Raw genomic sequence first — 16,508 nt, 5'->3', positions numbered from 1 at the left:
CTATAAATAACTAATTAGTTAAATGGCTTTGTTAAATTCTCATTTGGATGATATATCAGTAAATCTTTTGTATAAATATGCAATGGGTTGACACCATGACTGATTTCATCGAAAACATTCTAAATCCTAACAGTGATCAGGAGTAAATGTTCTATTAATATAAAAACTCATCTGATAACCAACAGCACATACGCACTTAGTTGTTCACTTCTATATAATATTGTATGGCTCTCTCGACCGAGTTTGGGTTTGGTTGGCCTTTCTATCAGTTTTGTAAAAGCACTACTTCAACATGTACGATTCAAGAGACACTTCGATGCAGCGACAAAACAATTATGTTTTGAGTAATCTAGATACTTTTCTTCCTTCTGCAGTAGATTTCATGTTGTTGAACCTTAAAATTTTGCAAACAACTTTCCTGGGGCTTCTGATAGGCTAATTAACACATCTGTTGGCGTTGCTAGCGAAAGAGCTTGTTAAACAACAGATGTCCTTTTGTTTTTCTTGTGATATGCATTAACTTAATCTGTAATACAATTTAATACTGAGTTAAGTCGGTATTTATCTTTATATTTATATATGAAATATCACGGGCTCCTAGTACTTGCGCTGTGTGGTGCCTGGATGTTGTACGTCTCTGGTAAGTAGATTTCAGTATTTTGTTCTCATAATTCTTTAGTTATTCTTCGTCAGTATGTAGTCTGATAAAAGAAACAGCAACCAGCCCGGTGTTATTATTAAACTAAGCAATCCTTTACGAGTTTGATTCTGAAATAAAAGGAATTTTTAAGAAAGTTGCGATTTTACAGTCCCTTATTCAAAAAGGGTAATTTCAAGTTATGTACAATAACCGATTGTATTCATTGTTTAGTGTGTCTGCGTGCGTGCGTGTGTGTGAGAGTGGATTGTTTTGTTGTTTTTTACTGGAATATCTCGGCAGTAAGTTTACCTACTCGCTTGTTTTCCTTGGACAACTGTGTTATCAGTTCTAAATGCACCCACCAATCCAAGAAACGGGCAACTAACTTGAATCAAAGGTAGGGGAGCATAGTCGTATAAATACCATGACCAGTGCCCACACAGGTTATGTCGCCGGGTCGGGGATTTGAATATTTATAATCTAGGGTTCTAAGACTGAGATAGCCGGCCCGGTTACTTTTTATGAAAAATACTTGAAAATCGGTGTGGTATGATCCTTTGTGGAATGGGATTTCATTACTTATTAGTTGTATTGTTTACGTTTTTCATAGTTTTTTGGGTATGTCAGACATTTTTTTTCGCAGCATATAATTTACACAATTGAAAATAAATCCGGTAAATCGTTTTTGTGTTATTTGGTTTCACAAACAGATCAAGCACCATGGACAAAGACTTGAATAAATTTTTCTTTAGTGGAATAAGTCGCTGATTTTGTTTCAAGTTTCGTTTAGCCTTCCGATGCGTCTAACCGGTGTTGATTTTGAAAATCGCTGGTTCTGTTATATTGCTATTATAGTCTTGCGAGTTAAGCTTTGGTGCTTAGGGCTGTGTAAATAATGATGACCTTGACCACTTAAACAAGAGTGTCCGGAAAGCGTAGATGAACGCAATACTATATAATCTAAATGATCGTGTCGATACTGAAAGTATTCAAATGCTCATGAAGCTTGAGTTTGTTTGTTCTTACAATTGATTGCTTCTAAAATGTTTGCATCGCACTCTTCACAGGCTGGCCATGCGGTAAGAACGGGACATGCCCAAACGGATGCGCACAAGGGATGTTCGGACCAGGTTGTCAGTACGGTAAATATATATTCTAATAGAGATTTTTAATGTGTGTCCTGATATTTTGACTGATAATTTTTTATACGGTCTTAAAACTGTTAATTACTTGTTTGGCGATGCCTAAAATGGGCTTTCTTTCGAGGTTTGTCCAAAGTTATCTTGAAATTTTGGGGAAAATTCTTTAAAGACAAGGGGCATATATAAGATATTGTCGTTTCTATAGGGGCTGATCTCTGCCATATTGCTCTAGCTTATTGGCGGGTTTTCAGAAAGTCGTAAAACGCCTCAAAAAGAACGTTAAATATGCTCCCATAAACAACAAGCCACTGATACGATTATCATGAAATTTAAAGTCATTTGTGTCGTTCTTGCTTCTAGCGTGTTGTCATATAAATAGCGACCTTTACCCCAACCACCACGCCAACACGAACGAACGATAAATATACCCGACACAACGACAATAAGGACATTTGTCGCATTTTTTGTCTTTCTGGCACGTATATTTTTCGTTCTTGCGTTTTGGCGTTTTGGCGATCTTCAAATCCGCCAATTCGAAAGAAAGAAAAATAAACCCACCGGTACGACCAAAAGGTCGCCAATTAGACAATTTTAACATGTGTCAGCCTTTCTGTCATACGTTGCCATCATACGTAAAAGCCACGTAAATGCAAAATAAGGTGTACTATACTGCAGATGCGTCTACTCGGAATGAAATGTTCATGTATATATATTAAAACTCTTAAATCACGCATTATCATACACGATAAAAATGTACATGTAACAAAACAAAATAAGTAAGTCAAATTTATAATAACCTCAAAGATAGAACACACAGATATTGGTACGACAGTTATAAAGTTGATAACTATGTTTTGTACATATAAAAACAAAAGCACTTGAATGTTTGTAATAAGTTTAATGCAATTAAATTAACAATTATAAATGAATAAAATCATTATCCTGCAATTAAATTAATAATCATAAATGAATAAAATCATTATAATTTTCTTAATGTAAACTAACATATACGTATACGGTAATATCTGTTTTTGCAGTTGATATTGCCCGCAATTTTAATACAACGGCACGACATTCAACCAACCTGAATCGCTCCAGTCACAAATACGCCAAATTGGCCGTTGACTTAAGCAACACAACGTGCAGCTCAACACTGGAAGCAGACTTAGAGACTGGACAACCCTGGTGGAAACTGTGGTTCCCTTACTATGTCACATTCACATATAACGAGTTTCACGTTGACGTAAAGTATGCAGGTAAATGATACAGTATTTAAAAAAGCGTTTACAAACTCTTTATGTGACAAGTGTTTAAACAGCTGATGCATTCGGAGCAGGTGAACTTAAGTGACAGGCCTATGTCCGTCTTGTTAACGGTGTTTTAAACAGCGTCGCCGTTTTTCTGTGACCAATGTCGATGAAACTTGACAAAGACGATACAACGACATCTCACCTATGGGTTAGTGCATCAATTTGCAAATGTGATCATTTAGTGAACCTCTTTATAAGTTATATAAAGAGTTCACTCCGTTACACACATAAGGCACGATATTTAAAATAATATCGTGCGATAAAACGTTGAAAGGCACCTCCTGCTACACTACTAGGATTCTTATTATTGAACTTCATAGGAAGTATTGCTGAATGGTCCTCAACATGCAATGTGTAAGGTTCCGATCTATAAATATGTAGGGCACATGAGCAATAAAACATGTTTGTTTTTTCAATTCAAAATTTCAAACAATATTTCCTCCACATAAATGTCTGGTCTCTTGTCTAAGATGGATGTTTAAAGCCGCTTGCGCTTTCTTATTCCAAGAGATGTCACCCAATGCGAGTACTTTTTTCGAGCCCGGTTTTGGAAAGTTCGATATTGCTGTCATAACTTTGCACGTTTGAAATAACTCCAAAGGATAATATTAAACTTGTTGTAAAGTTCTTATGATTCTGAGGTATTTTAAACCTCTACCATTCTCACAATATCCCCACTACTCGGCGACATAGCGTACTACAAGGATTATCCGTCAGAAAACTCTTAAACTATTTTTCTTTTGCAGCAAATGTGTCGCAGTACCGCGTAAGTGTTGCAAACCTTACACACGTCTCAGATATGGCCATGTGGTCAAATGAGAGTCTTTGTTATGAGACTCAAGGAGACGACCCACCTTTCCCATCAAGTGGTACCCATGCCGTCCTGAGAGTGTTCTGTAAGAAACCCGTTGTGGGAAACTCCATCCGCATTGAACTGCTGAAAACTCGTACACAGCTTGTTTTATGTGACGTGTATGTCAGTCAAGGTATGTTTCTCATTTTCCTACTTTGGCTCTTAAATATAGTAACCTGCAAAATCTAATTATTGATTTAACTTTTTTTAAATCCGACCGATTATCACAGACCGATGATGGAGCAGTCCAGACTTGAACTTTTGAAATATAAATATACTTGTGTTGTTCAATACTTCACTTTCCATCCCTTATAACGATTTAAAATACGCATTACCAGTTATCATTTTAATCACAGAATTCACTGCTTTCTCTAACAACTTGCCATATCAGTACATATAACCTAGATGACATATAACGTTTAATTTCTGATTATGTATCGTAAACAACTAAAAAAATACAAATTGATTCCGTGATACGTCCAATTTAACGATACAGATATTACGTGAACACTAGCGTTTTCCAAAGTTTGAGACCGCATTTATATGCTGTGTCGCACATGTATATTTGTTTTACTGAAGTTAAATTAGTCATCTCGTACCAATAATACACTATATGGATATACATGTACTTAAAACTGATACGTTTAGTTAATACATGTTTAAACTATGCGATCTGAAAAGTCACGCTACCGATCACTTTAGCCCTTCATTATTTTACTTATTAAACACTACCTCAATACTTTATTCGATGCCTTTTTTCTTTGAGAAAGAATTTTTCTGTTTTCTTGATTTTATCATCATTTAATTTCATTTCATTTATTTTAGTTTTTTCAAGTACATATAGATCTATATATTATTTTAAATTAAAAAGATAATTTGAATTAATTAAAAATAATTATGTTTTTAGCAATATTTTATAAACAAAAAGCATATAATGACGAACTGTAAAAAAAAATTCACCGTATTTCTATGTTTAATTGCAGTTTTTAAATTTAAACATGGTGTAACCATTCTACGAAAATGATGGACAGTAACATGCATACCATTTCGATGTATTACGATACTTAATGTCGTACATACCGAAATATGTAAAGGTACATTTTACAACTATGTCATATCTACATGGATAGAAAAATGTAATTTAAACAAATAAGAGTAATATATTAACCTCACTGTAGTTCCAAGCAGGCATAAACATGCGCAGCATATATATATAAGCCATGTGTATAAGAAATACATTTGAAGTTATTTGCCCTCAATATTAATTATGGCTACGAATAAACTCAATGTTATTTTTTTTTAATGTATTCATGACAAAAGTTTTTTCAAAAGTGTTCTTTAGGTAATTTGCTTTGATAAAATATCCAAGTTTATAAATAAGTTGTTGTCTCCTGCTGATGGAAGGGGTGGGAAGCACCCGATGTATGGTTGCAGAATGATGCGCGGGGTTTCGATCTGATCCGTGCACGATCTCATGATTTTAGAATCCGGCTTGTTGGTCGCGAATGTGCAGGTCGGCGAATATCTCACAGTTGTGATCCATCTTACGTAGCCCTTACTTACTTATTATCTCTTTATATCCTCGGTTGTCACCGCCGATCTGTTAAAGTAACCGATTAAAATGATGCTGTTCCTTTTTGGCCTATCGTGTATGATAGTTGTCAGTCTTTTGTAAAAGTTGTCATTCTTTTCCTCTTCACTGTAGTTTGTCGGGGCAAAGTCCTGGATTATGCTGATGTTGATTTCCCTTTTCTTTGTATGGAAAAGGGCTATCATGATCCGTGGTCAGTGCGTCTCCGTCCTTATTAATATTATCTGTGCATGACTTGGCAAGCAAAAGGGCTACTCCCTTGATGTGTCTGTATCCTCATGCTCGTACGTGTTCCGAAAATTGAAGTAACTCACCGAACTTAAGCCGCTTCTGCCTAAAACCATTCAATTTTGATTCGCTTGTTCATAGTCTGTTGAGGTTGAATTTCCTAATCTCTGCGATTACTTGCGCTGCCTTACTGGTCTCATGTTTGGTTTGGACATTCCATGTACAGATGATGATGGTGTCCTGGTGCCGATCATGGTTTTCGGACTGACGGCTTATACCGTTAAATGAATTTAGGCTGACAATTATTCAATTGCAAAAATGAAGAGGCAGACTGTTTCAATATTCACAATAATATTAATATACCAAATACTGTTTACCCCGAATTTGATAATCCGAATAACACAGAAGAAATCATTAATATGAAAAACACTTGTATTTATTTATTAATTATTTAAGATATCGACGAATGCGCTGTAAGCACTTGTAAGAATGGAGCCAGGTGCGTCAACTCTAGTGGTGGGTTCAACTGTATGTGCGCAATGGGCTGGCAGGGAACAAACTGTGATGAAGGTGAGATTCATATTGCTATCATTTTATTTGAAAAACACATTTTCGAAAAAGTTTTCATTACCCCATTTCAGGGGGGGGTAATATGTATTGTGTTAAACTATTTGAAATTAAATCGAAGTATTATCTTATATCGTTTCCTTTATATGGCATGCATCACCTTTATCTAAGTATTCTTAGGCAAAACCAAATTTTTAAGCGGACGACGTTTCAGTCTATGTATGCTGTTAAAATCCTGATTCCTCATCTTGAGGCAATTGAATGCTTATAAAGATGGCGTTGTATCTGCATACTTTCGATCATATGTTAAAATTATTTTCTGATGCACAGTTTTTCAAGGACTTGGTAAAAGTAAAAATTTCAATACCACGCACACGACTTTGTGTTACATTTACGATTTAAGAAGAAGCGAAAAAGTATACTGCTACTAGCCTACGAAAAACATATCTTTTACTTACATTCTTCACACAAAAAATACATTGAATGGTACGTTGTTTTATCTAATGTGTTAATTGAATGTTTAATATGAAAAAACACATGCAATTCATGAATTTATTCATATTATGGTTAAGACATCGACGAATGCGCTGTTAGCACTTGCAAGAATGAAGTCAGGTGCAACAACTCCGCTGGTGGGTACAAGTGCACTTGCGCAACGGGCTGGCAGGGAACCAACTGTGATGAAGGTGAGATTCATATAGCTATCCGTTAATGAGAAAACACATTTTCTGGGAAATTTTCATTTCCCTAATTCAGGGGGTGGATAATATTTATTGTGTTAAACTATTTGAAAATAAATCGAAGTAGTATCTTTTACAATTTCATTGACATGGCCTCTCGCCGTTTGCTTAATGTATTTCGGCCAGGCCAAATTTTAAAGCGGACGAGGTTTCAGTCAGTGTATGTTGTTAAAATCCTGATGCCTAATCTTGAAGCGAGTGAACCCTTATACAGATGGCACTGTCTCTGCATACTTTCGAACGTATGTTTAAATTATTGTCTAATGCATCAGTTTGTTAGGATTGGGTAGTATTAAAAAAATACGATACCGCGCGCACAACGGTAACGTTCGTCGGTTACATTTACGTTTTAAAAAGCAAAATTAATATACTGCAACCAGCCTCATAACAACATTATCAGTTATTAATATTCTTCACACACAAAATACTCTGTATGGCACGTTTTGTATCAAACGTGTTTATTAAATGTTAAATATGAAAAGTGCATGTAAACAAGGTGTGTATTTATATTATGGTTAAGACATTGACGAATGCGCTGTTATCACTTGCAAGAATAGAGCTAGGTGCGTCAACATCTTGAGGTAATTGAATGCTTATAAAGATGGCGTTGTCCCTTCATACTTTCCAACATATGTTTAAATTATTGTCTGATGCACAGTTTTTCAAGGACTTGGTAAAAGTAAAAAATACAATACCACACCCAAGACGTAACGATGTTTGGTTACATTTACGATTTAAGAAGAAGCGAAATAAATAAACTGCTACTAGCCTAAAAACATGATCTGTTATTAACATTCTTAAAAAAATACACCTTGAATGGAACTTTTTGTTTCCAACTTGTTTGTTTAATGTTTTATATGCAAAACACATGTAACCAATGTGTGTATTCAATTATTATTAAAGACATCGACGAATGTGCTGCTAGCACTTGCAAGAATAGAGCCAGGTGCGACAACACCGCTGGTTGGTACAAATGTACTTGCGCAACGGGCTGGCAGGGAACCAACTGTGATGACGGTGAGTTTCATAATGCTATCCTTTCATTTGATATACTTTCTATTGCTTGTTTTGTATCTAAAGTGTCAATTGAATAAATAATATGAAAAACATATATCCCATGTGTTTATCTTTATAATGTTTAAGACATCGACGAATGCGCTGCTAGCCCTTGCAAGAATAGAGCCAGGTGCGACAACACCGCTGGTGGGTACAAGTGTACTTGCGCAACGGGCTGGCAGGGAACCAACTGCGATGACGGTGAATTTCATGTTGCTATCCTTTTATTTGATATACTTTCTATTGTTTGTGTTGTAACCAAGGTGTTCATATAATAAGTTATATGAAAAACACATGTAAACTATGCGTTTATTTATATAATGTTTAAGAGATCGACGAATGCGCTGCTAGCCCTTGCAAGAATAGAGCCAGGTGCGACAACACCGCTGGTGGGTACAAGTGTACTTGCGCAACGGGTTGGCAGGGAACCAACTGCGATGACGGTGAGTTTCATAATGCTATCCTTTTATTTGACATACTTTATATTGTGTTTTTTGTATCAAACGTATTCGTTTAATAATTGATTTGACAAACAAATATATCCCATGTGTTTATCTTTATAATTTTTAAGACATCGACGAATGCGCTGCTAGCACTTGTAAGAATAGAGCCAGGTGTGACAACTCTGCTGGTGGGTACAAATGTACGTGCGCAACGGGCTGGCAGGGAATCAACTGTGATGACGGTGAGTTTCATTATGCTATCCTTTTATTTGATAAACTTCTTATTGTTTGTTTTGTATCCAACGTGTTCATTTAATAATTGATATGAAAAACAAATAAATCCCATGTGTTTATTTATATAATGTTTAAGACATCGACGAATGCGCTGCTAGCCCTTGCAAGAATAGAGCCAGGTGCAACAACTCCGCTGGTGGGTACAAGTGTACGTGCGCAACGGGCTGGCAGGGAACCAACTGTGATGACGGTGAGTTTCATGTTGCTATTATGTTATTTGATATACTTTCTATTGTTTGTTTTGTATTCAACATGTTCATTTAATAATTATATGAAGAACAAATATATCCAATGTGTTATCTTTATAATGTTTAAGACATCGACGAATGCGCTGTTAGCACTTGCAAGAATAGAGCCAGGTGCGACAACTCCGCTGGTGGGTACAAGTGTACGTGCGCAACGGGCTGGCAGGGAACCAACTGTGATGACGGTGAGTTTCATGTTGCTATTATTTTATTTGATATACTTTCTATTGTTTGTTTTGTATTCAACATGTTCATTTAATAATTATATGAAGAACAAATATATCCAATGTGTTATCTTTATAATGTTTAAGACATCGACGAATGCGCTGCTAGCACTTGTAAGAATAGAGCCAGGTGTGACAACTCTGCTGGTGGGTACAAATGTACGTGCGCAACGGGCTGGCAGGAAATCAACTGTGATGACGGTGAGTTTCATTATGCTATCCTTTTATTTGATAAACTTCTTTTTGTTTGTTTTGTATCCAACGTGTTCATTTAATAATTGATATGAAAAACAAATAAATCCCATGTGTTTATTTATATAATGTTTAAGACATCGACGAATGCGCTGCTAGCCCTTGCAAGAATAGAGCCAGGTGCAACAACTCCGCTGGTGGGTACAAGTGTACGTGCGCAACGGGCTGGCAGGGAACCAACTGTGATGACGGTGAGTTTCATGTTGCTATTATTTTATTTGATATACTTTCTATTGTTTGTTTTGTATTCAACATGTTCATTTAATAATTATATGAAGAACAAATATATCCAATGTGTTATCTTTATAATGTTTAAGACATCGACGAATGCGCTGCTAGCCCTTGCAAGAATAGAGCCATGTGCGACAACTCCGCTGGTGGGTACAAGTGTACGTGCCGAAGGGGCTGGCAGGGAATCAACTGTGATGACGGTGAGTATCATTTTGTTATCCTTGATAAACTTTCTATTGTTTGTTTTGTGTCCAACGTGTTCATTTAATAATTGATATGAAAAACAAATATAACCCATGTGTTTACCTTTATAATAATTAAGACATCGACGAATGCGCAGCTAGCACTTGCAAAAATAGAGCAATGTGCGACAACTCCGCTGGTGGGTACAAGTGTACGTGCGCAACGGGCTGGCAGGGAACCAACTGTGATGACGGTGAGTTTCATTATGCTATCCTTTTATTTGATAAACTTCTTATTGTTTGTTTTGTATCCAACGTGTTCATTTAATAATTGATATGAAAAACAAATAAATCCCATGTGTTTATTTATATAATGTTTAAGACATCGACGAATGCGCTGCTAGCCCTTGCAAGAATAGAGCCAGGTGCAACAACTCCGCTGGTGGGTACAAGTGTACGTGCGCAACGGGCTGGCAGGGAACCAACTGTGAATACGGTGAGTTTCATGTTGCTATCTTTTTATTTGATATACATTCTTTTGTTTGTGTTGTAACAAAGTCGTTCATTTAATATGTGATATTAAAAAGACATGTACATAATGTGTTTATTTATATAATGGTTAAGACATCGACGAATGTGCTGCTAGCACTTGCAAGAATAGAGCCAGGTGCGACAACTCTGCTGGTGGGTACAAGTGTACGTGCGCAACGGGCTGGAAGGGAACCAACTGTGATGACGGTGAGTTTTATAATGCTATCCTTTTATTTGAAATACTTTCTATTGTTTGTTTTGTATCAAACGTGTTCGTTAATAATTGATATGAAAAACAAATATATACCATGTGTTTATCTTTATAATTTTTAAGACTTCGACGAATGCGCTGTTAGCACTTGCAAGAATAGAGCCAGGTGCGACAACTCCGCTGGTGGGTACAAGTGTACGTGCCGAAGGGGCTGGCAGGGAATCAACTGCGATTACGGTGAGTTTTATTTTGTTATCCTTGATAAACTTTCTATTGTTTGTTTTGTGTCCAACGTGTTCATTTAATAATTGATATGAAAAACAAATGAAAACCATGTGTTTATCTTTATAATGTTTAAGACATCGACGAATGCGCTGCTAGTCCTTGCAAGAATAGAGCCAGTTGCAACAACTCCGCTGGTGGGTACAAGTGTACTTGCGCAACGGGCTGGCAGGGAACCAACTGTGATGACGGTGAGTTTCATTATGCTATCCTTTTATTTGATATACTTTCTATTGTTTGTTTTGTATCCAACGTGTTCATTTAATAATTGATATGAAGAACAAATATATCCCATGTTTTTATCTTTATAATGTTTAAGACATCGACGAATGTGCTGTTAGCACTTGCAAGAATGGAGCCAGGTGCGACAACTCCGCTGGTGGGTACACTTGTACTTGCGCAACGGGCTGGCAGGGAACCAACTGTGGTGACGGTTAGTTTCATTATGCTATCCTTTTATTTGATATACTTTCTATTGTTTGTTTTGTATCAAACATGTTCATTTAATAATTGATATAAAAAAAAACAAATATATCCCATGTTTTATCTTTATAATGTTTAAGACATCGACGAATGCGCAGCTAGCACTTGCAAGAATAGAGCCAGATGCGACAACTCCGCTGGTGGGTACAAGTGTACGTGCGCAACGGGCTGGCAGGGAATCAACTGTGGTGACGGTTAGTTTCATAATGCTATCCTTTTATTTGATATACTTTCTATTGTTTGTTGTGTATCAAACGTGTTCATTTAATAATTGAACTGAAAAACAAATATATCCCATGTGTTTATCTTTATAATGTTTCAGACATCGACGAATGCGCTGCTAGCACTTGCAAGAATAGAGCCAGGTGTGACAACTCCGCTGGTGGGTACAAGTGTACGTGCGCAACGGGCTGGCAGGGAATCAACTGCGATTACGGTGAGCTTCATGTTGCTATCCTTTCATTTGATAAACTTTCTTATGTTTGTTTTGTATCCAACGTGTTTACTTAAAGGGGCCATTTCACAGATGTGTGCATGTTTTGAAGTTTGTCATTAAATGCTTTATATTGATAATTGTAAACATTGGAAATTAAAAGCTCCATTGACAAATCGAGAATACAATTTAAAAAAGAAAAAAAGTAACCCTCAGCTGGGTTCGAACCACTGACCCCTGGAATCCTGGAGTAAAAGTATAAACCATTTAGACCACTCGGCCATCCGCGCTCACGTTATTACGAAAGTATTTTAAACATTATATAAGCAATCCTCGTAGTTTCACAAAATATAACGACAACAACAGAACTCGTCAAATGATTCAATCGTTTCGCGTTGCAACGTTTTATAACTTTCAGGTTTTTAAATCGTCAAAAGATGCATATATTGGCTATTTTAGAGCATGGTAAATTTTCAGTATTACTGTTTCCTCACAAATAACATAACTAAAACGAAAATTTGCGATAACTGAAACGATTTGTTTTTATTTTGTCAGTTTACCAAAACGTGAAAAGGCCCTTAAACAATTTCCCAGTAAATGTGTTGTAAAGCTAGATCTCATATGCGAAGGTGAATGCGGAAATTTAAATGTTTATTTTAGGAATATACTCAGTCATTTTTAAGAATCAGACATGGAAAGGTCTTATATAATTTTTGCAGAAGTGTAAAGTTTTATAAGAAAGTCATCCTTAACACAAATTTCCAATCAAATGCAAATGTGATAATAATTATAAAGCAGCATGTTACTATATTCATGGCAAATTTCACACCTAATTGTAAAACCGTAACTGTTTAACCATAAGTAATCCAGTTTAATTATTTCCTCTCCAAAGCATGTTAGTTTACAATGCCTTAAAAAGCAGGGCTAACATAAGACACAGCCCAACATTAATCACAAAACATAAAAAAACATAAACTCAAACTATTCATTTGATTTCCATTCTATTTTTTTTATATCTTAACAAAAAAGACATGTACATGTATACGATACACACAAAATAACTCATTAAGTAATATAACCGTATAATCTTAAGTACATAAGAAGATAGTTGATCTGTTCAATACAATTGTAATTGACGCGCGTTTGTTTCGTGATTAATTTTAATGGAACAACATGGTTCGGCCGGCCATTACACCGGTTTAAATCCCCCAAATGGGGATATTGACCGTTTCAAGGAGGTGATTCCAGTTTTATTCATTTTATATTCATATTTTGTGGTATTTCATAAAAGTATTGGATAAAGCAAGAACGTCTTTCATGGTGTTTCTGAGAGATGTATCTTTGCTATATTATTTAGGGGTAGTTAACAACTGTACAAAAAAGTGCTCGAGAATAAGCCCGTTCTGTAATGCTGTATGTTTTGCGATATCGAGCTTGCACTATTTTTGCGAGCGTGCTTCATCCGCTTACATGAACGGCGTCTCGTGCACAAACTGCCTGAACGCGTACACGATATAGGATGGACTGTATTCAACTTCCTCGAAGGCAACTTCACACATGGAAATGAACGCACAATGTGTATTTTTGTTTCGCGACAAACCCTTAACGGTTAAGTCGAGCGGCGAAAAATAACAATTAAATAAATAAATAGGATACACATTTTAAACAACAAGTTTTTTATAATAAAAAGGAAAGACACAAACTGAAATTGACATAAGAAAAGCATGATTGTTCTATTATGTTTTACATCTAAACGGAAAGAATCGCTTACCATACACATGGGATAAATCGTATAACCGTATGCACATAATAAGATATTTGGTCATTCTATTAAAGTCATTTAAGACGCGCATTTGGTTGGTGATTAATTTTGAAGAAAGCGTGAGGTTCGACTGGCCCGTAAACCGGTTTAAAACCCCTAATGCTTTCCATTGACCGTTCCAGAGCGGTGATCCCAATAATAGTCATTTTATATATACATTTGGTGGACTGTTATAAAAGTAGTGCATAAAAACGAATTTCTCTCTTAATCGAGTTTCTGAAGTTGTATTTTTTTTGCTTTTTGTATGGGGGTTTGGGGGTATTGAGCAACTCTACAAGAAAGCCTTTATAAGAAAACAATGCACGTGTCATATACAAATGTTATGCTGTGTGTTTATTAATTTTGAGTTTGCAACATGTTTTTCGAGTGCACATTGCCCCGTTGCCTACATGGTGCCATATGCAACAACCGCCTGAACGCGTACACGTGAAACTGTGTTCCGGGATGGACAGGATATAACTGCCTCGATGGCAACTTTAGAATCGCAAATGATAACACAGTTTAACAGTTATATGTTTTGCGACAAGTTGTTTAGTCATGCGGAGAATATATCATTTAAAATTTGAATCTATTGGTATTCTAAATAATTGAAAAATTGATTTTAAACAATCATTATTTAAGAATAATCGAAATAGATGTTATTGTACTCGCTTAAGAAAACCATTATTAGTTACTAACACTCTGCAAAGATACTTTGTATTGCACGTTTTGTATCCGATGTGTTTATTTAATGTATAATATTACAATCAATTGTACCCCATATTATATTAAATGTTTAAGATATCGACGAATGCGATGTAAGTACTTGCGAGAAAGGGGCCACGTGCGTCAACTTCCCTGGCGAGTACAGCTGTACGTGCGCACTGGGCTGGCGGGGAAACAACTGTGATGTCGGTGAGTTTCGTGCTGCTATCATTTTATTTGATAAACAGTGTTTGGAGATATTTATATTATATAGATAAACAAATATCGACATACCCCATCGTTTTCATAATGTATTCCAGCAAAGCCATATTATTCAGCAGACGACGTTTCAATATTTGAATGATGTTTAAATCCTTAGACTTTATCCCGAATTATTGAAGGCCTATAAAGATGGAACTGTCTGTGTATAATTTCGAACAAATGTTCAAATTATTGTCTGAAGCATAATTTTGTTAGGATTTTGTAAAAGTTAGAAGCACAGTGTCGCGCGTAAGACTCATGTACAAGGTTAAAGTCATGTATAGGTATTCAATATAGCCAGATACATAGTACGGTGTTAAATGTGTTGGATATTCAAATAGCTCAGAAGACATGGAAAGCACTATGAGACGGCGCTTTGCACGCAAAAGGCAAGTCCATATGTGTAAGATCAAGGACAAACTAAACGATCATTAAATAAATATATACCCATTTAATCAAAGACCCTGTCCTGGTTTTAAATTTGTCATTAAAGGCTATTTACAAAATAGAAGAAGTGTAAGTGATAAATGGTACGTCGGTGTTCGTTAATAAAAATCTGATCAAGAATTCTAAGATGGATGTCAAAGTTTAAATGTATCTTAAAGACATACCCACGTCCCGCATGGAAAGGTCTTATATAAATTGTGCATACGTGTGAAGCTTTATAAGAAAATACGATATTTTATCATTTAAAAGAATGTGCAATAAATTGCAAATGTAATTATTATTATGAAGCTGTATGTCCAAGGCCAATGTCACACCGAACGGTCATATGTCAAATAGTGAATATTACTTTTCTCCAGCATGAAAGACATCCACCAAACTTTTTTAAAGCATTAACCTTAACAGAAAGCGTGCGATTAACAATAGTTACATGTACTTAACTTGACGACCAAGTGTGCACAAGATTAGAGCCGTTACAACACTAAACCGATTATAAATTGATTTTTGCCATAGATGCAAGACGTTCTCTCATTGATAAAACTTCATTTTCATCATTATTTTAAGCAACGATTATGTACATTTCACAAATGTTATGATTAAATAACAAGGTTGGAGTCCTATTTGTTCAGTATCAACGATAATTATTGTTTTTAGTTGAAGTAATAATTTTTCCAATTTTCTAAAGGAACAGACACAGCCTAATATTTCAAAAGTACATTATGAATATTCAAACAAAATGTTTTGTGTAATAACATGACCAGAATAATGATCATTCTAAGCTTGATTAATAACTAAAATTTACATAATGCACTGTTATTTAGATACAGTTGTATTGTGTCAAAATGTCTCTTTCAAATAAATGAAAAACATTTATTTCCATGCTTACAATATATAGATATACAGGTATAATGACAGCTACTGGCGTAAATAGACCTTTCTACTGTTACAAATATTCAAACATATTAAAAATATGTAAAAATGGATTTTCGCTGTGTGATATGAATCCGCATGAATACTGATATATCCAGAAATAGTATAATATAGCACACACTATCAATTAAATATTATTTGTTTTGGGATTAACCTATTATGTTCCCAAAACCGAACATTTTTTTGCAAATTCATTCAATATTGGTTCTCAGACTTCCCTTCGTTCCGCTCATACATACTGCAATGACCATTCGCCAGCTATTAATTAACAGAGCTGATAAGCCCGCGAAACAAATATATATAGATTTTCGACACATGTCGAATCTGCGCCTTAACGCCGCCATTGAGTACGACAAAGTGTCGTAGCATCCGAATAAACGTTATGTCTCAGATCGTGATGTTTTTGCAAGTTTACTTTGGGGAGAAAAA

General features: G+C 35.6%; 1 protein-coding gene across 4 annotated transcripts in view; it reads left to right on the top strand.

The window, feature by feature from the left end:
- LOC127877412 (uncharacterized) overlaps positions 1 to 16,508 on the top strand; it is a 120,652-nt gene that overhangs the window by 83,350 nt on the left and 20,794 nt on the right. For 2 of the 4 annotated variants that reach the window (XM_052423266.1, XM_052423265.1), the window contains 17 exons: positions 6,904 to 7,017; positions 7,975 to 8,088; positions 8,699 to 8,812; positions 8,941 to 9,054; positions 9,181 to 9,294; positions 9,421 to 9,534; positions 9,663 to 9,776; positions 9,903 to 10,016; positions 10,139 to 10,252; positions 10,381 to 10,494; positions 10,623 to 10,736; positions 10,864 to 10,977; positions 11,100 to 11,213; positions 11,342 to 11,455; positions 11,586 to 11,699; positions 11,828 to 11,941; positions 14,541 to 14,654. In XM_052423266.1, coding sequence (XP_052279226.1) covers positions 6,904 to 7,017; positions 7,975 to 8,088; positions 8,699 to 8,812; positions 8,941 to 9,054; positions 9,181 to 9,294; positions 9,421 to 9,534; positions 9,663 to 9,776; positions 9,903 to 10,016; positions 10,139 to 10,252; positions 10,381 to 10,494; positions 10,623 to 10,736; positions 10,864 to 10,977; positions 11,100 to 11,213; positions 11,342 to 11,455; positions 11,586 to 11,699; positions 11,828 to 11,941; positions 14,541 to 14,654 — 1,938 coding nt within the window. Of the gene's footprint in view, positions 1 to 2,819; positions 3,039 to 3,838; positions 4,079 to 6,220; positions 6,335 to 6,903; positions 7,018 to 7,974; positions 8,089 to 8,698; positions 8,813 to 8,940; positions 9,055 to 9,180; positions 9,295 to 9,420; positions 9,535 to 9,662; positions 9,777 to 9,902; positions 10,017 to 10,138; positions 10,253 to 10,380; positions 10,495 to 10,622; positions 10,737 to 10,863; positions 10,978 to 11,099; positions 11,214 to 11,341; positions 11,456 to 11,585; positions 11,700 to 11,827; positions 11,942 to 14,540; positions 14,655 to 16,508 lie in introns of all 4 variants that reach the window. The other 2 variants (XM_052423267.1, XM_052423268.1) reach the window with 2 other exon arrangements.

Source organism: Dreissena polymorpha, chromosome 4 (genome assembly GCF_020536995.1).
Source record: "Dreissena polymorpha isolate Duluth1 chromosome 4, UMN_Dpol_1.0, whole genome shotgun sequence".
Classification (NCBI taxonomy): domain Eukaryota; kingdom Metazoa; phylum Mollusca; class Bivalvia; order Myida; family Dreissenidae; genus Dreissena; species Dreissena polymorpha.
This window is presented reverse-complemented; position numbering and strand designations above follow the sequence as displayed.